At 38.6% G+C, this 25,958-nt stretch overlaps 1 protein-coding gene across 8 annotated transcripts in view; it reads left to right on the plus strand.

Moving 5' to 3' along the window:
- The window catches only part of LOC140536649 (3',5'-cyclic-AMP phosphodiesterase 4D-like), a 187,565-nt gene that overhangs the window by 121,306 nt on the left and 40,301 nt on the right, over positions 1–25,958 (plus strand). For 3 of the 8 annotated variants that reach the window (XM_072658576.1, XM_072658574.1, XM_072658577.1), the window contains exons 2-3: positions 17,089–17,280; positions 22,676–22,738. In XM_072658576.1, coding sequence (XP_072514677.1) covers positions 17,089–17,280; positions 22,676–22,738 — 255 coding nt within the window. Of the gene's footprint in view, positions 1–7,556; positions 7,659–17,088; positions 17,281–17,369; positions 17,387–22,675; positions 22,739–25,958 lie in introns of those variants that run through there. The other 5 variants (XM_072658579.1, XM_072658575.1, XM_072658578.1 and 2 more) reach the window with 4 other exon arrangements.

Consider the following 25,958-nt stretch of genomic DNA (forward strand, 5'->3'; position numbering starts at 1 on the left):
GTAGAAACAATGAATGAGGAGGTGTCCCAATACTTTTGTCCATGTAGTATAATCCAAAAATGCCCATTCCCCTTTGGAACATGCCAGGAAACCATGGTAACCATGTTTAGCCAGAGAGTGATAAAAAATGGGCAAAGTATTCATTTGTGATTTATTGTCGTGTAAATTAAAAACATCTATAATTTATAGATCCTTCTAAACATTTAGGGACCTTAAGTGACCAGTAATGTTTTTTGGTATATATATATGTGTGCGTGTATATGCTCACATAAACACAATTTAACATTATAGTTGAATCTTTACACCACTACATTAGTTTAATCTATCTTTCTATTTATCTATCTATCTATCTATCTATCACCACTGTGCAACAAAATACCTCTTTGATGAACTTTCTTTTTTGCACCCAGCGCTTACAGAAATGGAGAAGTATTGCATGAGCTCAAGAAGACGGATGGAGTGGTAGTGTCGAGTTCAGCTAAAGTTCATATTTTATAATAAATGTATGTATTTTTCAGTTTATTTGTTCATTTATTTCAAAATGACTTTTTTTTATTTTAGCTTTGCTAGCTTTAATTAGGCTTTTTATATATTTTGGATTTTTGCTAAGTAAATATATATATCTGTATGTATATATAGTCACATTTGTAAGCCACAATTTGGCCTTCTATTTAGACTGACTTGCTGAGCAGTCTTGAACAATGGTGCAATGCTCTGTTCATTTTGAAAGAGGATGTTGCACTCATGCCGGGCACGGCACAGGCTGCTGAAGTGCTGTATGAAGTTTCAGCTAAACCTCAACTTTCGCACCACATTACATGTGCAGAAAATGAACCCAGACAAAACACTGTTTAACTACATGCGTTGTGAAGTTGAGCCATAGTAATCATCCCACAGCATGAAAACAATGTGGAATATGCTGGACTGTTGATTTTAAGAATTTCCCTGTACATAGTCTCTGTGTTTATTCACTTAATAGAATACATTTCTTTAGAGCAGTTGGTCTGCCATTCAGACACAATTGAACTAAACTGTCCAGTTGTTGCTATCTTTAACACTAGAGGGACCTCTAGCTTCAGTTAATAGGCATGTGTTGTCATATACAATATATGTGGCAAAGTGAGATGCTGTGGTTTCTGGGTCTTTCAGTGAACATGAAGAGAATGTTAGTTGTAAAACGTTCTAGGAAATTTACCTCAACAAGCAGCTACTTCTACTTAACAAGTACTGCTTATCATTACTTTTCTATTTTTAACCTGAATTCAATTGGTATTTAAAGTAACATGAGGACTGCTCTACACTTTTAGCTGTTGTGGTAAGGACATTTTCACACCTATTTCACACAATTTATAAGCTCTACAGTATGGAACAAATAGTTTAAAAGAATGACACTGACTTTGCTTTTCTGCTAATCCAGAAACACCTAAAGTCGATTTCTCACACCTCGGTCCGTAACCTGTCCATGGTCTGTCCATGGTCTGCCTCTGTTTTAATTCACATATGGTCCAACAATTCACATATGGTTCAAGTTCATTTTGTAACGTGTAGATATTACAAAACTTTATATACATAGCCACCTCCTGCCATAATGTTTGAGACATAGGGTTGTACAAATATTTGTGATCACTCATCTGTTTTTAATTGCTTTATTATTGCACATATTAGAGCACATTTAATCTCAGTTAAGTCACCTTTGGAGTCTGATTTTACTTGTCCACATACCAGACCACAGTTGCTACACTAAGTCAAGACAAAAAATCTATTTAGCTATATTGTTGAGAAACAAGAATAGAAAAGTAAAAGAAATAAATCAAACATTAGCTTTACCAAAATGTATTTCTCTTACATATTGTCTTATAAAAAGTAATGAGACAACTGATGAACTTAAGTAAGCATAAAGGGACTGGTAGGCCCCCACAGTGGATGACAGAAAAATTATGGAGTCTACACTTGAGAGCACTGTAGATTGGTAATTTTGGTCTAACATGTATGCAATGTAATTGCTAATTAATTATATGCAGTGTGCATTAGCAAAGCTGATTTTGAATAAAACTGGGATCTTGAGCCAAAAAAAAAGCTTCAGAAATTACATGAAATCATTCAGCACCTCATTCAGTTATGCTAATATAAAATGTTTTTAGTAGTGGTGTTACAGGATTTAAATCGGATCACAGCTTTGAGTCACAAATCGGATAATTTTTTCAAAATGGAGACAAATGTGAGACAGCAATTTTAGCTTTGAATTTTTATTTCAATTTATTACAATGTATTTTGTGTTACTGCAGTGTTTGTAATAGCGACTGCTTTTCTGACATGGTCTGTTTGTATTAGTGACTTCTATTTTGACACAGTCTGTTTGTATTAATGACTTTTATTTTGACACAGTCTGTTTGCATTAGTGACTTTTATTTTGACATGGTCTTTTGGTTTGTTTGTATTAATGACTTATATTTTGACACGGCCTGTTTGTGATGTAGTGGTTGAGTGGAGTAATAGCCTCTCTCATGTTTTTATGTTACACATTAAACATAAAAGGTTTCTCTTTTTCCACTCAGCCCGTGTCCATAGGAGACTCCCACACCTCACACAAATAGAACTCTGCTCTCTCAGCTCTGTGTCCTGAATGAGGGAATTAAAACTGTAAAAAGAAACAGCGTCAGTAAAACTATATTCCACACTGTTGTGGTTAAACTTTGGCAGTTAATCCAATTTGTTGGAAACACAGTAGCATTCGTAAGCCTACATAACGTTAACCTACATAAGCATGTATTAACCTCTTGAGACCCTGTGTCCTCATTTAGGGACATTACATTTCTGCTTCTTTGCACCATGATACTTTTTTAAACACTTTGACCTTTTGATGTCATATGAGGACGTCATATGTTTTTTGGAGGTTAAAAACACTTGGCAGTTGTCAGAAAGCTAATAGAGGCTACTGTCAAACTGTGTTACATAATATCAGTGGTATGACAACTTGTTAAAGTAAGTCTTTTAAAAAATGCCTATATAGTTCAGTGAATGTCTTTCCTAAATGTTCATGTAGTTCCAGATGCACCTGCCTCATTATGTACTGTTGGATACTGAATAAACAGTGATGCTGGGCAGTTATTTGCTGGAAAGTATTTGGAAACAGCATTGGCTAATGTTTTGCTAACTAGCTGGACTCTAGTGTGAGTGTCAGCATGCTCCAAGTGTCAGAGGCCACATGTCCTAAAGATACAGCACATACAGTACAGGCACAATGTTGTCAACCACTCTTTTTTGTCATGTGACAGTGGGACACAGCACCCCTTCTCTGCCCCCTCCACACTGGTCCACAAGAAAAAATAAAAATGATTCACGCTTCACAACAACCCCAGAGTCACTTCTGCCCAAGTAGCATGAAATCCACCCTGGAAATCAAATGTTTATTTTAGTGCAAATTGACTTTTTTTGTGCTTAAGGCTGTTACATATAGGCTATATATTGTTCTGTTGGGCTGGAAATCAATTGCCAGGCCTTGAATACACCAATACCTACACACCCACCCTTTATAAATCTGTCATCATCATCATTAATTTTTTAAACTCAGGTTTACATTGGGTGTGATCCTCAGTAGCAATGTAGCTGAGAGCCACAGTGAATTAAGACAGGTAAAGCAACCATTCTAAAGTATACTGTAAAAAAACGAAAGGTGCTTTAAATATATGATAGGTTAATATAATGTAGTTACTGGAAGAACCTTTGTAAATGTATAAACTCTTGCAGGAACTCACTACCTTCCTCGGTTCCATTATACACCATCTTTCACCTCTAGTTTACTAGAGGAAAGGAGTTATTTTAAAAGCCCTATACTTTTCTCATACGTTCCTCAAGTCCTCTTTTATTGTAGTAGGTTCTTTGAATAACCTAAAGGTAAGATAAACGTCTTGCATCTCCGTGTAACAGTAACAGTAATGAATAAATAAAAATACTAATACAATATGAATAAAAATGTAACAATGAAGACATGTACAAATTAAAAAGATTAAAAAACAAGAAACAAAATATCCATCTTAAACAATTACAACCAGAACAAAAATCACATTTAGTGCAGATTATTCACTTTGAAGGATCAGTAATTATTTAAATTGAAGAATGTTTTTTAAATAATAAAAAAAATTAAACTTAGTAATTATGTATGTAACACAAAATTACATGGAATCCTAAACAGCTAAATATAATATCATTTTATTTTAGTTTCTGCAATGGACTAGTTATTCCTGCACCATACGAAGATACCTGTACTTATGTGTCTGTTTTGGTTGTTTTGGCTGGATAAGGATTTCTTAAAACTTCTTATTTTCAAATAAAAAAGCTAATCTGCGCTATAATCAAGATGATAACAGCTGATAGACAAATGTTTACTGTTGTTTGTGCATCACCTAGAGACCATGTCTTCCTTTGTGATCACACCAGCTTTGTCTAGTGCTATTTTCCCTCCTGAAATCTCTCTGTGCACACCAGCTCAGATCTTATACCACCCTTTTGAAACAGTATCCTCACTTCCATATATGTAGGAGAAGAACAGCTGGTCGTACTTTGGGTGTGTTTTGAAGGCGGCCTGCTATCAATAGCCACTGCAGCCAGGATGGCTAATGCCATGGTTATTTGTCTCCCAGCTTAACCTGGCAGCCATTGGAGGATGTCTCTCCGCTACTGCATTTGTTTCAGAGACAACACAATGCAACACTGTGACTCTTGACCACCCAGTTACTGGAGTTATTGGTATGCTACATGGATTGCACTTATCATGTTACATTTAATGTTTTACATTTTTGGCTACGGTACCTCAGATAGTCACTCTGTACAATCTTAAAATGCACATCACTTCACACCTTAAGCCAGATGGGCAACAACAGCAGAAAATCAGGCTTGTCTTTACCTCTGTCAGCCAAGAACAGAAAGCTGAGGCTGCAGTGGTCACAGGCTTACCAACACTGGACAGTTAAAGGCCAGAAAAGTGTAGCCTGGTCTGATGAATCTCGATTTCTGCTGAGGGGTAACATTGACAGAACATTGGAATCCATTGACTGGGCCTGTCTTTGTGTCAACACTTCTGGCTAGTGGAGGTGGTGTAATGGTGTGGAAATGTTTTTTTGGCACACTTTGGACCGTTAAACAAATCAATTATTGCTTCATACCACATTTGAGTATGGTTGCTGACCATGTGCATCCCTTCATCACCGCAGTTTACTATCTTCTAACTGCTGCTTCTACCATAATAACACACCACGTCACAAACCAAAAGTCTTCTCAAACTGGTTTCATGGACATGTCACCAGTCACCTCAGAAATCTCTTATGTTTCTTATCCGTGTCTGACTCTGTGCCTTCAGAAAAGGCATCACATCTCTTTCTCACTAATTTCTTTAATTAGTCTGCCCCTCTGCTGGCTCTGGATGTGGCTCAGTAATACAGGATAATGAAGGCCAGGTTAGAATGCGGGGGAGTAGGGTTGTTGATGGCTGCAGCCTGAGGCCAGCCAGCACTGGGATAAGGGTAGAACAGTTTGGAGTCCGAGTAGGGTGGAGGGGCGGGGGGAGCCATAGCTGAAAGCCTCTGACGTTGCTAGCTGCCTTTTACATCTCCCAGTCCTTGTTATTAGATCAGATACGGTCTGCTGGACAGCATAATACACACACACACACGCATACACACTAAATCCTCTCTGTGGGCCTGTAAAGGAATTCTCTGATTTTCTTTTGTATTGAAAGTGGTAGCATTTCATGTTCCTTTTAAGTTTGACACTTATCTCTCAATAAATAGGGGGACAGGTGTTGTTAATGTGCACACTGGAACACCTCCACCACCACCCTTACCACACACACACACGTGCATGTTTGTTTTTATATGGTATTAAGAGGTGGGGGTTAGAACCTTGCAATAACCTTAACCCTGTTTCAGGCTGGTTTAAAGACAAGAGAGGGACTATTTCGTTCTTAAATAGCCGTAGAAACACAAATCAGTTCTGGCACTTTCTCATCATCAACATGCGTCAGCACGGCTTGTGTAAACAAAGATGCGAGTGTCTGAGCCATGTTTAAAGCTCCACACACACACACACAAACTATGTTGCTGAGCAACCTAAACCTACTGTTATTGAACTACATGGGAAAATATCTAAAATTCGTGGCATCTGTTGGCTCGTTACTATAATTGCTTATATGGTAGTTTCAGTGTCTGTTGCTTAGTAACATACTCGCAATGCATTCTGGTCCATGTTCAGCTGAGGTAGTGTGCTACCCTGTGTACTTGAGATCATTGTGTTCTCAAAATCATACTGGAATTTCTCCTTGCTATTTGGACACTCAGAAAAAATGGCATATGGACTCATTACTGCCCTGAAACGTAAATAGGGAGTCAAATTCAGTCACAGCCACTGTCACTTTTTCATAATTCATGCAGAGTGCTTTAGTACATAGTTAGTTATTTCTGCTGAGAGATTCCTGCTGTTTTATGTTTTTTTGTTGTTTCAGAGTCCAGTGGTGGTGTGCTTTACACCACTCCATCCAACGCTTAGCATTGTGCTTGGTGATGTAAGACTTGCATGCGGCTGCTCAGCCATGGAAACCCATGCCATCAGTTTTTGTGCTGATGTTAATGCCAGAGGAGGTTTGGAGTTCTGCAGTTATTGAGTCAGCAGAGTGTTGGTGACTTTTGAGCACTATGAGCTTCAGCACTCAGTAACCCCACTCTGTAACTTTACAGGGTCTGCCAATTTGTGACTGAGTCGCTGTGGTTCCCTTTTCAGTAATACCTACCACTCATAGTTAGTGGTGGAATATCTTGAAGGGAAGAAATTTCACCAACTGATTTGTTGCAACACTGCCATCCTATTCCAGAGCTCTTTATTATGACCCATTCTTTCAGTCAATATCTCTAAAGACAGACTGCATGACTAGGTGCTTGATTTTATACACCTGTGGCAATGGGACTGAAACATCTGAATTCTTCATTAAGAGGTGTGTCCCAATATTTTTGTCCATACTGCATAAACAGTATCTGGGGAATTTTTTTTCAGATCAAGTTTAACTGATGAGCTACGACAGCCCTCACACCCCTAGCATGCACGTGAGTGTGCATGGGCACGTTTGTGAGCCCTCCACACTTCCCTAAGAAACAGGCTCTGATGTTGTCACCAGCTGCAGACCCCCCCCCCCACACACACACACTGTCCTCCACTCCCTAAAGCCACTCTGACTTGAGATACAACACAACACACATACACATTGGCCTCTAGAACACCCTCCCTACCCCCCTTCCCTGACCACTGTTACCCACGGAGAGAGAGAGCGACAGCGAAGACAGAGAGAGAGTGGAAACACGAGACCACAGCCAGCGCTTACTCAGCCCACAGAGAGAGAGAGAGAGAGAGAGAGAGAGAGAGAGAGAGAGAGTGAGAGAGAGAGAGAGCACAGGGGAGGCAGAAAGCGCAAAAGAGTGTTCGGAAGCGGAGGCATATTCAGGCCGAGCCGCTGCGAGAGCATGCCCAGAGTGGAGGAGTAGGAACTGAGCTATAAACCAACAGCATAAGAAAGTGGAGGGGAGCGAAAACGGTGGGACGTGTGGAGCCATGAGCATTGTTATGAAACCCCGTTCTCGGTCCACCAGCTCTCTCAGGAACACAGAGGGCATCTGGTAAAGTTTCGTCTTGCTTTTCTTCTTCCTCTTAAACAGCAGTTCCCCTTAAACTACAGCCTCAGAACCACATATAATGTACATGCTAAATTCTAGCTGCTGTAGACACTGAATTATAAGTTCTAAAGTTACTAAATAAGCAGCTCGTGGAGGGAAGTTTGGAAGTTAAGTTACTTTGGCATGTTGCTGTACTGTTGCAGTGTAACATCATTCTAGTGGCCAGCGATGTAACAGTATTTTGTCGTTATTATGATTAATTTCTTTATTGTGATAAACAATGTACTTTTGACCCATATCATAAATATCATTAGTAGTTAATCAGCACTATGTAGCATTTTCTACCTAGTAGCATTGAAATCATTGTGATGCTCCACTAACTCATAAAAAGAAGGTTGCCTCTAGTGGCTTTGCACACTGCTAACTGCATTTTCTTACTATGGGGGCAGGTCAGCTCTTGTAAGAATTGTGTAATGCTGCGTAATCCAAAGTCATATTTGGATAGAATCCTGTAATATTACTCTACCACCTCAGTCCACATGCTTCTATCCCTTTCCCATCCCTTTTCCCATCTCTCAGCTTGTCCAGAAATGCTTGTGTAAATGGTGTCCTTTAATGGTGGTTCAATGCAATGAAGAACCAACTGCACATTTCATCACAAAGAGTATAATGTTACGTTATAAATAGAACGGTGACAGCTCAAAGAATCATTTGAGTGCATCCATGGTTCTTTGACTGGTTAAGTGGTTCTTCAGACACTAAAATAAACTTTTTTAAATCCCTTAAAGCACCTAAGGCCTGCCGCCGGGCTGAAAGTGTTACTACAAACTTCATTTACCAAAGAATAGCCTCACCAGTTTGTACAGTTGAATAATACACTTTAGTATGTAATAAGTCTTTCTGCGTTAAGGGGTTAAAAAGTAGTTCCCTATGGTACCCAAAAAGAGTCCCACTATTATTACATCATGTCAAATAAACATTTGGCACTACTATATAATAACTATTTACAGCTTAGAGTATGCAATATCCTTTTTTATCAAATTTATTACAAAGATATAGAATCTCCTACAAAAACAAACTTCAGTATCCACTGAAACTTAACTGTGCCTTTGAAAGGTTAGCTGTCCACCCATTTTTGCCATTGAACAGTGGCTGACTATGCTGTCAATGCAACGACTACTTCAAAACTATGGGCCTTATTCACCAACCATTCTTAAGAAGAAATTTCTTCTTAAAACCCACTTACACAGTTTTAACAAAGATTCTGACATTAACCAAAGTTTTCTTACTGAGGATGTGTTCAGTTTATGAGGACAGTGGAACCCATCATCATAACAGAGCCGTGAACAAATCTGCGGCTTAAAAACATATCATGAATCTTGACTTTTTTCATTTTAAAGAAATATTGTAATACAAATGAGTAAAAATGAGGCCTTCCGTGTTAAAGTGTACAGTAGTTAAAAGCTGATTAGCAATATGCTGTTAAGCTTTTAGCTGTCAGCTTTGTTTTGAGGCTGTTTATTTGAATTGATAAAAACTAGTTCAGCTGACATTTCACTGTCTAAACTTCTCATAGTCTAGCTGACTCATAGTTCTCTCCACTGTTGTGTTTGTATCATAGGTCAATTTGGGTCTCTTTTCACACTTTGTGTGGTCTTCACTTTTCTCCTGGGGTCAAGTTTCCCACTCCGTGTTCAGCGGCAATACCTCATCCACACAGTGTCCAGCCTTACAATTTGCTTGGGCTGCACAGACTTAGCATACATATCTTTATCTCAAACAAAAGGGATAAATTCAGAATTCAGATTCTTTTTCAGTGCTGGCTCAGTTAGCTCCTCAACTGAAACTGAAGTGCTGCAAAGATAAGTGCTGCACAGTCTCAGAGATTATTCAGCTATTAAACCCAACCCTTTAAAGCCAAATGTATTGTATTTGGAAACTATTCAACATCAGTGTGTTAAATAATTAATTCATTATATGATTTAATTATTATCCAATAACATTATTATTATTTATTATTAATTATTATTTATAAAATGTATTTATTGAAATGAAAATGAAATCAAATACATGTTTTTTTGGAGTGTTTCAGCTCTGGATTTTGCCAGAGTTGGTATTTTTCCCTACAGTCAGAAAGTGTAAATTACTGTCACCCTACTGCCATAAACACAAATCATGCTTTGAGTGCCCCCTTATGGAGAGCTCTACAAATGCAATTTTTTTTACAAGTTGAAAGATACAGATATATACAAATATACATATATATAAAATTCATTTGTACAGTGATGTTACAGAGATCAAATATCACAAATATTACAAAATCAAATATGTATCAAATATGATGCATGAGGCTGAGACTAAGAGAGGCTACAAATCATGTGCAGCTAATTTAAACTGCTTTTGTTAAACACAAAACATAAAAGGCAAGAAAATTGAAAGATATGCACCCTGTAATGGCAGTGCTACCTTTTAAGTGTATTTTTTTAAAGATGTCAGCCTTTAAGGGGTTAACGAGGAGAGTGTGGAGTCAGCTCTTGAACTGCAGAACCTGTGCCGGCTGGTCCGTTATTAGCTGCTTTGCTGCCCCACAAACAGAGCTTACGAGGAGCATATTCTGGAACAGATGCTGCTGTATGCTTCAGCACCCTCTTGGTCTTGCATGTGTGTTGTACGCATGGCCTCGACCCAGAGCTGTGCGTGTCTGCGTGTATGAGGAGCTGTGCAGAGTGTGCAGCCTCAAACTGGAACGCGTCACGGCCGTTCCATTTCAGCTCCCCGGATGCTCTTTCTCTTTCTCTTGCGTCTCACCATGCAGTGTTCTATCTGGGGACGACCTCTGCCAAAAATGGGCCAAGGGCGCCCCTTGCTCAAGCTCTCGCTCCCTCTGGCTCCTCTCCTGCCTCTCTGCACGTCTTCGGCGCCTATATAAATAAACCCTTTTGTCATTCGTGTGCCAGTAGCCAAGGGCCCGGGCCACCCGCCGGCCAATTAGAGCAGCCCCCACAGAGCCGAAGGCCCCTGCAGTGCGTCAGCCTCGTGCCTCTAACCCCAGATGGGTTCTCTGCAGGGAGGTACCTACCTGGACCCCTCCAAACTTCTGCGAGGCGGATGCGCGGCTGGTCTTGTGAGGAGCTCACATGACAAGCCTTTTGATGCAGGTCACGTGTGACGTTAAGCCCTGGGCATGACGTCTGATGAAGCAGATCAGATGTGTCAGGTCTCTCCAGTCGGACGAAGGAGTCTTGGTGCATGTTAGCGTGTGTGAGTGTGCGTGCATGTTTTGGTAAATTTTTGGGGCAAAACAATGTCGTAATTTGCTTGGAAAACAGATGTTAGATGCATTGGGCCTCATTCACTTCCACCTCTACACCGCTACCCCTATTCTGAAGGATCCCGTTGTCCATGGCTGACATTAGGCATGATGCCAGTATGTTCATGTTTATCTGATTCAGGGAGTTTTATTCTATTGACAGTACTTCTCTACAGAGACAAGACAAGCTGTGTATGTGCATGTGCACATCTGTGTCAGCTATGGGCGCAACTTAAAGTAGCTGAAAGCATTCATTAGAAGCAATGTCCACAAACATTGGATATATAGTATGTGTGTGTGCATTTCTGTTGCTTCATTCAAATTCTAACACAGTGTAAATAACAACTTCACACTGTCAAAAAGGACAAATTCACATTGTCAGAAAGAACAGGTTCACATTATGTCAGAAAGAACAGATTCACGTCAGAAAGAACAGATTCACATTGTCAAAATTAACAGATTCACATTGTCAAATAGAACAGATTGACATTGTTAAAAAGAACGGATTCACATTGTCAAAAAGAACAGATTCACATTGTTAAAAAGAACAGATTCACATTGTCAAAATTAACAGATTCACTTTGTGAAAAAAAAAGAACAGATTCACTTTGTGAAAAAGAACAGATTCACATTGTCAAATAGAACAGATTCACATTGTCAAATAGAACAGATTCACATTGTCAAATAGAACAGATTCACATTAAGTCAAATAGAACAGATTCACATTAAGTCAAATAGAACAGATTCACATTAAGTCAAAAAGAACAGATTCACTTTGTGAAAAAGAACAGATTCACATTGTCAAATAGAATAGATTCACTTTGGCTTAAAGAACAGATTCATGTTGTTAAAAAGAACAGATTAACATTGGCTAAAAGAACAGATTCACATTGTCAAATAGAACAGATTCACATTAAGTCAAATAGAACAGATTCACATTGTTAAAAAGAACAGATTCACATTGTTAAAAAGAACAGATTCACATTGGCTAAAAGAACAGATTCACATTGTAAAATAGAACAGATTCACATTGTTAAATAGAACATTCACATTGTTAAAAAGTACATATTCACATTGTCAAATAAAACCGATTCACATTGTCAAATAGAACAGATTCACATTGCTAAAAAGAACAGATTCACATTGTCAAATAGAACAGATTCACATTAAGTCAAATAGAACAGATTCACATTAAGTCAAAAAGAACAGATTCACATTAAGTCAAAAAGAACAGATTCACATTGTTAAAAAGAAAAGATTCAAATTGGCTAAAAGAACAGATTCACATTGTTAAAAAGAACAGATTCACATTGTCAAATAGAACAGATTCACATTGTCAAATAGAACAGATTCAGATTATGTAAAAAAAGAATAGATTCATATTATGTAAAAAAAGAATAGATTCATATTATGTAAAAAAAAGAATAGATTCACATTGTCTGAAAGAACAGATTCACATTAAGTCAAAAAGAACAGATTCACATTGCTAAAAAGAACAGATTCACATTAAGTCAAAAAGAACAGATTCATATTGGCTAAAAGAACGGATTCACATCAAGTCAAAAAGAACAGATTCACATTGTCAAATAGAACAGATTCACATTGTTAAAAAACAACAGATTCACATTGGCTAAAAGAACAGATTCACATTGTCAAAAAGAACAGATTCACATTGGCTAAAAGAACAGATTCACATCAAGTCAAAAAGAACAGATTCACATTGTCTAAAAGAACAGATTCACATCAAGTCAAAAAGAACAGATTCACATTGTCTAAAAGAACAGATTCACATTGTCAAAAAGAACAGATTCACATTGTCAAATAGAACAGATTCACTTTATGTCAAAAAACAGATTCTTATTATGTCAAAAAGAACAGATTCACTTTATGTTAAACAGAGAAACAGCAAAAATAGAGACATTTGTGTCTGACAGTGATATGTTGAAGACTCTCTGTCCGAACATTGCATGAAAACAAAAGTAAAATAGATGCCATCGACAGTTACAAACATCAATTATCATATAATATTTTTAATCATGGATTTCATTAACTTGTCACTAACACACTATTAGAATCTTATAGAGAGGCTAGGAGAATTTAGCATTAGTGGTTCACATTTATGGACTGAATTATGGACAGTCTTATAATCATGGTTTGCCACTGAGTGTATGTCATAGTATAGTATGGTATAGTATATGTTAGGGGCTGGCAATATGGCAGAAATGTAGCCGTTTACCTCCTGTCCTGCTCTGTATATCTGCTCTGCAGAACGTATCACAGTACATTACGGCAAGCTGTATTGAGTAAAGCTCGGGTGTCCACATGTAGCCAGGGTTTTGCACACGTATGCAAAATGCTGCCAAGTGCCCTTGCGCATAAAAATGGCATGGGAGCTTAAAAGTGACTGGGAGTTTTAACGGTGTTTCTGGGCTGGTCATTATAAGCAATTCGTCAGTGGTTGGTGTGGCGCAACAGATAACACCACCACCTACCATTGCGTTACAACAACACCATGTGGGAGACCAGGGTTCGATTCCCGGTCTGGGTGACTATGCTGCGCTACACCAATAAGAGTCCTTGGGCAAGACTCTTAACACTACATTGGCCCTCCTCTGTAATACGAGTAACATTGTAAGTCGCTCTGGATAAGAGCGTCTGCTAAATGCCATAAAATGTAAATGTAAATGTAAAGCGAGTAAACTTGTTTACTGACATCTTCTCAGTGGCACTAATTAGCATCTCTAAAACATCAAACAGATCTCATAAGGTGTATGAAGTGGTCAATACCTACCAAAAGTGGACCAGGAAAAGACAACCGTTGAACCAATGACAGGATAATGGGTGCCCAACCTCACAGCTTACAGAACATGAAGATTCTACTGCTAACGTCTTGCTGCCAGATAGCACGGCACACGTTCAGAGATCTGCTTTTTATATTGACTATTCAAGAAAGTCTGTGTGTCCGAGCAGTAGCTTTTTGGTCCTCAGCTATTGTTGGAGAACATAGTAAACGAACAGATGGACATAGTAGATGAAACAGATGGGCCAAAAGTCTACAGAAGTAGCAGAATGAATTTAACCACAGGCAATATTTGTACCAGTCAGTGTTGGACTGTGGTGATATGTCCACTGGTTCCTCTTCATTGATTGGTGTGTCGACCCTCCACCCTTTTACTAGCGTTTCTACAGCAAGCTGTCTATTCCCGGCAGCATCTGAGCTGCGTGTTAAGGCTGACGGTGTCGAACGTGGCGCCACTCAGAGTTGAACAGAGACTGATGGCTCGGTTCTTGGCTGACCTACGGGTTGAGGAGGTTGGGAGAAAGAGCTGCTTGGCTTGTAACTCTATAGCTGAGCATTTGAGCCTGTCTCCACAATGGTCCTTCTCAATAAAGAGCTATTTAATACATCCTTGGCCTGCACATAAAAAGAGCCTGGCACTTCATAGCCAGCATCAGGACAGGGGATAGAGTTCACCTTCCTCTCCAGCTTAAAAAAACAACCTGAATGCCATTTAAACCATTAAAACAGACTATGTGTGTCATAAGCCTTGCTGCTTAAGGGGTTAAAGAAGTATCCTAAGCATAAAGTAGCTCATGGGCTTCACTTATAGTCAGGCAGGCTTTAAGCCACCTCTAAAGGGCATCTAAGTCAAGGCAATTCATAGTCCATATTTTGGCAAGAGATAACAGTGGCATATCAATACAGCTGGAGTAATCTTGACTAATTTTGCCTTTTTTCTTATATCAGATGACATTGGGGGATAAGCTTTGGCAGGGGGGGCTGTTAGACTGCAAGCTAAGCTACTTGCATCTAGTGCTAACAAGGACAGTAGAGTGCCTGCTCAGCCAACGGGCTAACAGCTCCCTCCTCCAATTTTTAAGGTATAAAAACGTGACCCTGTCAGAATTGGAGATACCCTTAAAATGTAAAAACTTTCCAGAAACCACAAACATTAGGTTAGCTACATTAGCACAAGCATGCTCTGTAACTCTGGACCTTGGACCGAGGTCTGTATTTTCATTTGAAAAATGTGAAATCTGTGCTGTGGAAACACGTTTGACGCAAATGAAAATCTATAAAGAGGAAAGAACCATTTGAAAAGCATTTATTCGAGAACAGGGAGGTCTTTAACCTTTAGGCTACGCCAACGTTGACTGCACTCTTTTATACCTTACAAAGCAGTTAAGGGAAAGAGGCCTGTAATGGTTATAAAATTGTGCTATGCTTTATCTGAGCTTACTAACTCCCTAGCCTTTTTAGGAGAGGAATCTGAGAGCAAGTGTGTTTTCTGTGGAGAGAGAGAGAGATTGGGACATGTCAGTTCATCCAGAGCACCATGTACATCTGTCTTGGCTTACGTGTTTTCTTCTGGAATATGTCTTCAGACAGAAGCTTTTAGGATAGTTTATATGAATTTGTGTGTGTTTTTTGTTAGCTACTTTCTGATCAAGTAAAAGAGTCAATAAATCCGTTTTGGCCGCTGAGGTTAAGTTTTGGGGTTAGACTAGGTGTAGCGTATCATTTAGCTAGTAATACTGTAGTAATACAAAATGTCATAAAGATGGGAATGCAAACTACTGTTCTGTAGTTCATTGAGTGTTACTTTTCTTGTCTCATATCATTCCAGATAGGTCTGCTTTCTGTTTAAAACTTCTAAAAACTGCAGCCCCCTGTTCTCAAACCAGATCGCTGGAGATTTGTCAGTTTTTAGTTGCACAGCAAACCACCACAATGCATAAAATGAAATCAAATCTCGAAGGCTTCAAAACCTGTGCCATCACGCAGGCTTCGTCCTTGCAATAGGTTTAGCTACCAGGTAGCCTCTTAGAGTGTGTTCATAAGGGACTGGATTATAATGGATAAATCTGGACATGCTTTAGGTCTCTTGAGGACTGGACGTCAGCAAGCAGGGAAGCCCCAGTCATCTAGATTTGACAATGCTACAGGGATTAGTAGCTTTAGGCTGTGATTTAAGCAATCCACTGTATTATTACCCCTTCTGTCTCTGATTAAGGGCGCTGACCTCAGATCAGTTCAGGCCTGTACTTTCAGCATTGATGGGTAATATAGAGCAGACATTATTTGGCTAGTGGATCAGGTACAGCGGAGTTGATATGAAGGTGTTTGGTGATTGTCAACTGTGACTTGCCAGATATGATTGCCTCTTCTCAGCTACTAAGGCCTTCTTGAGAAAGAGAGCTAAAAGTTGATACAGTGTAAACGATTTGAGAAGATCTCCTACGGTCTGAATGCCAAAAAGCTCCATGAAATCTGTTCTTTCAAGTAAAGCTCCAGACACATTGGTACGTGGTTTCAAATTTGAGCTTGTGACATGTGGCATGATGCTTCTTGGCTTTAAAATATGCAACAAGAAAGGTGGTTTTATGCATACACTGACTCTGCCATTTAAGAACATTCCATTTCTTTGCCTTGAGGAGATCTTGGGTTGCTTTCGATTCTGTACTGTGAAGCGGCATCCTATCAGTTTAACAACATTTGACTGAATCCAAGCTGGTGTACAGAGACAAAATGACCAAAATCAGGTTGCTGTCCAAATACTTATGGACCTGACTAAATTCTAGACTGATCATAATGCTCCTACTCTTGGTAACAATCCTTGAGAATTGAACTAACTCTGCCATCCATATACATACTGATACAAACTGCTATGGCCATATAAATTGTATGTAAAATATATGGACCTATTTATTAGTAGAGATCAATATATGTATTTCTTTCACATTCTACTATATTTTTACAGTGTAGCTTATCTTATTAACCCTTGTGTTGTTTTAACTTACACATATACTTAACTTACATATACTTGCCATTGGCCCTTGTCTTAAGTTTCAGAAATGACCCAAATGCAATCTGTATGTACCCTGGAGCTGTACAGCTTTCATGGAAGTATGACCTAAGGCAATGTTTCACTTTCTAGAAGTAGTCATTTTTCACCCTCAAGACAGCACCATGGTTAAGGCAGTTTGTTCAGCCCCCCTCCTAGAACTTTGACTTATAGCACTTTGAAGCACTTTGGCTATTTTTTCTCCTGTCTGCTCAACTCAACAGATTGCATCTCTCTAATCAGCTGTATCTCTCTCCCCCTCTCTCTCTCTGTGCAGCTTCGACGTGGACAATGGCACGTCGTCAGGAAGGAGCCCCCTGGACCCCATGACCAGCCCAAGCTCAGGCCTGATTCTTCAGGCCAACTTCGTCCACAGCCAGAGGAGGGAATCCTTCCTCTATCGCTCGGACAGCGACTATGACCTGTCGCCAAAGTCCATGTCTCGCAACTCCTCCATTGCCAGCGACATGTGAGTACTGGCACACTCATTTTCCCATGAGCTCGCCATTCAGTAGATCATGTCTGCTAAAGAGACTGTTTATGCATTCTCCCATCTCATTGGACATGAAAATAAGGTATTTCCTGTGTGCTTGCGTGTTCCTCCGAAAGTGCTCTTAGTTTGCGGTCTTCAAGCCTATACATCATTCTTGCCTTTCATAGTTTCATGGTTTCATAATCCATATACAGACAACATAAACTGGAATTAAGTGAGATTAAGCGTCTCTTGCTGACCAGTAACAGATTTCGTCTGTAGCCATGTTGATTTCTCTTATACCGAAATTCTTTTTAAAGGTTTACGGCCATTTGCTTATCACAAATAGCAAAATAAAGACAGCCTACAGAGTCTCCAAAGAGTGATCTGGGGCCATAAATATAAAAAAAATGATGTTTTAAATAGTTTCCCACGAAAAAAGGCATGACTTTTATTCTCGCCTCTGACCTCTGAGCAAAGATCACTCATCTGGCTTTTCGATTTTTATTAAAGAAGTGGAAAAGCATCAACCAAATCTGTCCCAGCTGGTAAGCTGCAAACAAGGAAAGTAACACATGGAATTTGCATGGCTCAAATGTGTCCACCATCATTTCCACCTGGATAAAATACTTTCCATATACACTGAAGAACCTAAACATTATGACCACTCATAGTCAGACTTGTGCAGCACATTGAAATGTCCTCCATCCTATTTCTACGACACCCCTGGAGCAGAGAGGGTCTTGGGCCTTGCTTAAGAGCCTGACAGTGGCAGCTTAGCAGTATTGGGTATTAAACCCACAACCCTGTGATCAAGAAGTCAATAAAATCAATAATCTAGTGTCTAACCACTGAGTCACCTCTGTCCCTAAGTGGAGCTAATGGCGTTGTTTATCTTTAAAAAACATCACTCCGTGGCTGGGTTATTGATCACATGGTTGTGGGGTTAAAACCCGTGTCCACTAAGCTACCACTGTTGGGCCCTTTAACCTTCTTTACTCCAAGAGTGCTCTAGCATGGCTGACCCTGTAATCTGACACCAGCTTTCTCCTAGCTGGGAAATATGAAGAGAAGAATTTTATTGTACTGCTGCTAGCCATCGGCAGCCAAGGCCCTGAGAGAGCACAATTGACCTTGCTCTTTCCAGGGTGGGTAGATGGCACTCTCACATTGCTTTGCTGCGGTGCTGGCCATCACTGGTGTCTGATGGCTAGTGCATTGGAGCCGGTTATGCAGCGCTTCTCTCCAGGCGCGTTGGTTGCCCAGCGATATTGCTTTGGCGGCAGTTCGAAAAATGAGCGGCTTGACTCCGCACAACAGGGGGTAATTAGCAGTCCAAATTGGGAAGAAGATGGAGGAAAATCTGATCAAATTTATTATGAAAAAATAAAATAATACTGTGTTTTTAAGAATCGATACAGTACTGCAAAACCTAATATCGCAATAATCAAGTGTATCAGTATTTTCACTCCCCTAGATACCACAGGCCCCCTTGTATACAAAACAGGCTCATTGGTGTATTACTTCAGCACCAGGAGTTTACTCACTTTTAGCAATAAATTCAATTCATTTGGAAAAGATGGACTCATTTGAGTAAAGCAAATGCAGTGCATTGCTTCTGGACGGTAGCGGACGGCAGTGCAGAGTAATTATAATGTAGCAGAGGATGAGATTAAGAAGATTTATGGAGAAGGTTTACGGAGACACACTAAACTCACTCTAGCACTGCAGTGCTGACATACAGCTATAGCTCAGAGGGACTATTCCATTAGAATGATTCATGCCGTTCTGCTCTGTGTGTGTGTGTGTGTGTGCATGTGTTTATGTATTCACTTGTAAGGGCATGAGTAAGCTGGTGTCTGCCCCCTAGCCCAAAGAGCCATACATGAACTGTCACATGACTCTCTTTAGTGTTTACATCCTTCTCAGTTGCCCTCACACACACACATATCAGCGCTCACACGCCCACACAAACGTGTATGACGACACACACGAGGAGGTGGGCCTTTTGCTCGTTTTTTTTTTTTTTCTATAGTGTGGCCTTAAGGGCTTTTTTCTCTTGCTCTGTACTACCAGAGACAAATGACCCGCTCTCCTGTCTGCTTCTGGAAGAATCTTTAGGGACAACAGCTTCATTGGCACTGTACTGATGATGTGTATAAAAAGTCCAGAGTTATTGCTTATGCTTTGGTATGCTATTAAGTAGTTGCTAGGTAGTGAACATATTAGTTTCATAGGATAGGAACAATTCATAGCATTAACACTAGTGATGGTTCATTATCTGTAATTTTAAATTTTTAATGTCAGTGACATTTTTTATTATTTTGCTAATTTTCATAATATTGCAAAAATAGTATTTAACCCCTTATTGCCCCATCATAACGATACTAGTGTGGGTTTTAGAACTGTCAGTTAGCATGCTCTTCCAGGAATGTTGAGCGGATTCTGTAAATTATAATTATATTATATTAAATCCTGCCACTTGAGAAGCACTCACCTTAAGTTAAGTAAGTAAACTGAACTGCTGACCTTTTGAACTTACAATTGTGGTGGGAAGTGTACATACACTCATCATGGACATGACTATCATGGCTTTCAGTTATTTCTTTGAACAGTATACATCTTAAATTTAAACATATATGTTATATTTAATTTGGTCACAAGTTTTGAATGGGGTTTTCTGACATTCATTACACAGTTACTTACAGCATCAAAATTATACATGGCACAAACAATATTTTTTGGTTAAATTAGTTAAGTTGCACCTTGACCAGATTGACCCTATTGGCAGCAAAATACCTCCAGACCTTGATGCAGCCACCACCATGTTTAACAGATGCTTCAGTGTTCTTTGGGTTGAATAAGTCAAGTGGGTTTTATCGTCATTTCAACTACATACAGAGTACACAAGGAAGCGAAACAACGTTCCTCCAGGACCATGGTGCAACATAGACAGTGCATACAAAACACAAGTGCAACACAATACAAGTGCGGACAGACAACACAATACAAGTGCGGACAGACAACACAACACAGTACAGACAGTACAATAGCCAATCCTCCACACATGACTGCTGTGAATTCATTCTTTTTCATTTTCTATTAAAGGTGTATATTGTACACTAATTATTCTGCCCCAGAAAAAACAGTTAAAAAAATATTGAAAGCCCAATATTGCCATGACCTTTATGTCCATGTTGATTGTATGTCAACTTCTGACCACAACTGTAGATGCAGAACTGAAAAATGTAAAAAGCTAAGTTACACACTGGTTTTGCTCTGCTCTCCCATTCCACTGTCATATACAGCAGTTGAGGAAAAATAAGGGCATGAAATTGGATCCAAGCAAAAAGACTGAAAGCATAGTGCTGAGCATTCACTTCTGGAGCAGTAGCTTCCTGGTAACATTACCCCTGCTTCCTGGCGCATATAGGGAATTTTTACCCAGTACGCAAGTGAGGAGAGAAAGCTAGATTTCACTTGGATGCCTTGTAGCCATTAATAAAAAGCTAGGCTTCTGCATTTGACATCAGCCGTACTGCTTTGTAATGGTCAGACCATTACATTAAGCATTACCATTTAATTTTAGGCCAAAAGAGTCCAAAAATGATAGAGCTTAAAGGGGAATTCCACTGATCCACTGTATTTGGGATAAGTGTATGTATATACATTATTATTATGTAAACAAAATCATTCAGGGTTATTTTATTGTGCAATTGAGAAACCTGATGACACAAACACTATTTTGTGTAAAACCAGTGAACCTATGTGTCTTCTGTGTTTTATATGTAATTTTAAGAATGGTAAAATAGTAGGAAAACCAATAAATATCTATGGATTTCATTTGGGTATTTTGTTTTGTACATTTTAATCATTAACACTTTTACAATTTTTATTTCAGCACAGTCAAACTTTCAACTTTGGAAAGGCCATTCCAAGAGCTAAATGTTACCTTGCTTTATCCATTCTACAAGCTCTTTGGGTCATTTTCCGGTTGGAACACCCAGTTGTATCCAAACTGCCTAGCTGATGGTTTAAGGTTATGCTGAAGAATTCTGAGGTAGTCCTTCTTCTTCATTAGTCCATCCACTTGGTTTAACAGTTTCACTGACAGCGTTCACTACAGTGTTCTTTGGAGTGGAAAACCCCACCTTTACTCCTTCAAACACACATCTGGTCCTTGTTGCCAAACAACTTAATCTTCAGACCATAAATGTATTTGCATACTTTTTTGTTTTATAATGACCTGCTTGGACCTCTCAAACATAAACACAGCGATACTATCATGTTGAACTTATTACAAAACTCTGTATGAAATTAATAAGTAATAATATATGACCTATATTACTTCATATGTAAGTTAAATTACTTTTTGTTACTCCTTTTAGTTTCACAGTGTTAATGGTTGATGGGTACAAGCATAGTTTTCAATGTATAACATAATTTTAATTATATTAGATATGCTATATAATAATAATAATTATAATAATAATCACATCAGTCCTAAAGTAATGTTTCAAACATATATAATAATACAATAATAAGTGAAAAGTAAATGAGTAGTGTAATTTTTATTAATGTAGCTTTTAGAAACGTTAAACACTTTAGATTTTGGTTTCTCTAAAATAACATATTTTACCTTTATAAAATATTACTTATAATTAATTATGTTTAAATTCTCAAAAATAAAAAAAATATGCGGAATTCCCTTTTAAGCTGTTATTTGAACTGCTATTTTTGTACTGTTTTGTGAAAGTACTGGTTTTGTTATGTTGGCTGACAGATACCCACGCTAGTATCAAATTGTGTAGATGCAGGTCGTTATTTAACTAAAAGATGAGTAGGTTTAGTTGAATAGGGGTATAGGCACGTTTACCTCTTCATTATGAAAATTTATAGTAAGGACATATACAAAGACTTTAGACTTTTAGATAATGTACTTCATGTTGGTTTATTCATTATCAGCTTTTCTTAATAAGACCCATTTGCCATTTCTCTCCCCCGCCCCCCTCCTACAGTGATGTGGAGAACCGCATCTTCCTTAAGTTGCCCTGTGAAATAGGAGTACTTTGAGCTGATGTGTGCTCATTTGAATGAAATTTAAGACAGCATGTATACGGTAAGCCTGTATGTCCTATATGTTAAGAACAAGGTCGGCCCTTCTCGTGTTTGCTCGTCGTTTCAGTTTACCAGTCCAGCTGTGCCTCTCCTAAGCTGACAGTCAGCCAGTGGGTGTGTAGAGGTTTGTTGACTTAGTCTTTAAAACAGGAAAACTAAAACCGACACAGCACAAGCATACGAAACAGCAAAGTGTATACAAGCTATGCAAAGTGTCTGTCACCTGCGTGTATGTATGTATGTGTGTCTGACTGAACTGTGTCCTTATTGATAGGAATAACCACCTGCAGAGGCCGGGCCTGGTCTCTCGGCGCTCTGAGCCTGTTATTAGTGGAAAGTAAGTCGCTGGTGCTGGCTCGCTCTCCTAGCAGCTCCCAGCCGCAAAAGGAATGCTCTGCTTGATTTGCATCGGCTTGCTTCACTTTTTAAGACATCGAGCATCATGGTCTCTCACATGCATCGAGAACCCCCGCACCCCCTTCCCCCCCACCACCTATTAATGCACAAAATGGCTACCGAATCAGCCTGGCCCATTCACAATAGCGTGAAACTGTCTCAAACTGTTCCTGCCATTGCGGAGTATCATAACTCTCGAAGATCCCAGGCATTTTAAACCTTGGTGTGTTGGACTGGATGGGGCAGGTCGTGAGGGAAATCGCCTGGAGGAGACAGTCCGTGTGAGCATGTGATTTGGGCTCAAGCCTGGGATTCTCTTGCTCATGGCATGAAAGTTTGTGCAATTTTTTGGTTTGTTTGTTTCGATTTGACGTGCGTTTGTCCATGTGTGTGCGTGTGCGTGTATGCCTCGGTATCCATTTTGCATTGACCTCGCATTGCATGTAACACCCTGGCTGTAGTGGTAGAGAACTCCACAAAACCCCATCCTTGTAACCTCCCAGTTCACCAAGATTGTTTCTGATAAGGTTGGATACTCAGTCCTGCGTAGACCTGTCACTGTTATTGCATGATTGTCCAATGACAGTGTAATCACAGTTGAAAGCTGCCTTGCACCTTTATTAGCACTGCCCTTCAGTTTAATGTTACAGAGTTTTGTTTGAAGTTTGTTTTGTTATTTTTAGCTTGAAGTATACTGTAACCTATTGAGATTAGTTTGGGAAACTTTCCTAATTAAAGTACTAATAAATTTTTAGTAAAGCTACAGATTAAAGAGTGGTATGTAAATTCTGGAAATATTTTTCTAAATAATATTTGCTAGAAACTGGCATATATTTTCTAAGTATGTACTTTTCCTCTATTTAGGTTCTTTTCCCTTACGTTAAGTATGCTGTTTGCTGTTCTCTTCCCCCCCAAATACGTTGGTTTGATCATCTTGCTACCTGCCAGTACGTAGTGTACTATTGGTAGATAGGAGTGTTTTGGTTTTGCAACTTAATCATTGTCTAAAAGTTTGTTAGTTGTTAATAATTGTATACTAGTTACACATCAAAAAAGGAAAGAAACGTGTCTCCAAAATAGCAGGTTTACAAGAGAATAAAATCTTACTTAACCTAACTTTAAGTGGAAGTCTGTGTAAAAATATTTTTATTTTAATATTTTGGAGCTTTATTGGTCTATTAATATAAAAACCTACCATTAATTATATTTTAATATTTTATAATTCATTGTATTTTGTGAGTATATAGACATTTGACACTTATAAGTAATGAAAGCAATCACTTAAAAAACAATTATAATTATTGTCTTTTTATAACTATTGTCAAATTGTCTTTTAGAAATGAGTAGTTCTTAATAAATTGAAATACATAGGCATTACAGGCATCAGAAACTTGCATATATTTTCCATTTAGGTACTTTTCCCTAATGAAATCTATATAATTATTTGAGTCACTGATCAGAAATAGGTACATTTGCTTACAACTAGTAATGCTGTTTGCTGTTCCCCCCCCCCCTAAATACGATGGTTTGATCGTCTTGCTAGCTGCCAGTCTAAAAGTTGTTTAATAGTTGTTAATAATTGTATAATAGTTACACAAAAAATAAAAAAGTGTCTCTCCAAAATAACAGGTTCACAAAAGAAGGAATAAAACCTTCAAATTGTCTGTGTCCTTTTTTAAAATAGGTTGTACTTATCAAATTTATAAACATTAACATTACAATCATCAGTAAGTAATGGTTAATTACTCAAATGGTAGCATTTATTAATTCATGCATAGCAATTACTAGTTTTGTTATAAATGTTCATTAACATAATTAGATAATGATCAAGTTACTGTTTATATGGCATTAAGTGTTATTAGGTGTTGCCAGAAAGACAATTCAGTTAGTAATTGTTACTTCTATGGCTAAAAATGTGTGATCATGTTAGTCCTAGTTTTGCAATAGATGCATGTTTAGGAGGTTTTGTCATTAAAACAACAGTCCTAGTTTTTAATAGTTCTGGGCTATACAGAGATTTGTATATTCAGTATTGCATACAGTGAGATACCACAACAAAAAGTCTGAAATGAACTTCAGACACCAAACACGTCTTGGTTAAACAGTTACATTTTTTCAGATAAAAGGAAATTTAAAAAATGGTTGGTTAAATTTTATATTTTGCCAAACTATCACTTTAATGATATACAGTATTTATTTAGAATGCTGTTACTACTCTAGAAATCAGTTTTCATTGTCTTCCCCATAATACTGACTTTAGTGGAAGTGCGGTGACCCTTCTCCAACAGTAGATGGGGCCATATAACAAGTCAAATTATACAGTGAACAGTACAGTATGAATGAGGAGAGCACACTGTACTCACTACTACACCGACGTCCTGGTTATGAACTAATTGCGTAGCATTTAACCATGCCTCAAAACTGAACAAGCCCTGAAGGGTGCACAAATACACAGCTGAGGTGCTCTGATGGATGAGGTTGCAGTCAAGAGTAAGCTTCACTGTCCTCTGCAGGTTCAGTGTGGTCCTGGCTGAAACTCTGCACCAGCGTATGCATAATGGATCTCTCCCACGGGAGAGCAGACGCACGCTTTTCATTTAATCCCATCAGATGATTTGCTACTTCTTCATAGGAACAGCAGGAACTCTAACTGCCTTATTTGCCGGAATTGCTTCTGAAAGTAAAGAAATGTGTCCTCTTATTTATGTCATTTGGTTAAAACATTTAATTTACACAATTCTCCCCTACCCCAAAATGTGGAACTCACGTTTTTCTTTTATGGTCTTGGCCATTGGTCTCTATTAGCCTCTGGGGTCTACTATGTTTTTACTGTTTCTCTTTTTTTCACAACACAGCTCATTAACAATCCCATGACCCCCGGTGGGTCTAAAAATTTATTACCCACTACTTAAAAAACCCCCAAAATAAATAATAATATATTGATTTTCTTACATTTATATTAAAATAGGAATATTTAAAAGGGCTAACAATACTTCATAAATGGGTCCCAGAGTTTAAATCTAAAGTTAGCTTTATTTGTTATTTCAATCTTAAGCATCTACTAAAAATGGCATCTGCTAAAAGAAACCTGATTGAGCTCTTCTAGCGTGCTATGCCTACGCCTTTTGTTGCAAAGTTATGTACCAATAGTATGTAAGTAA

Source organism: Salminus brasiliensis, chromosome 16 (assembly GCF_030463535.1).
Source record: "Salminus brasiliensis chromosome 16, fSalBra1.hap2, whole genome shotgun sequence".
NCBI lineage: Eukaryota > Metazoa > Chordata > Actinopteri > Characiformes > Bryconidae > Salminus > Salminus brasiliensis.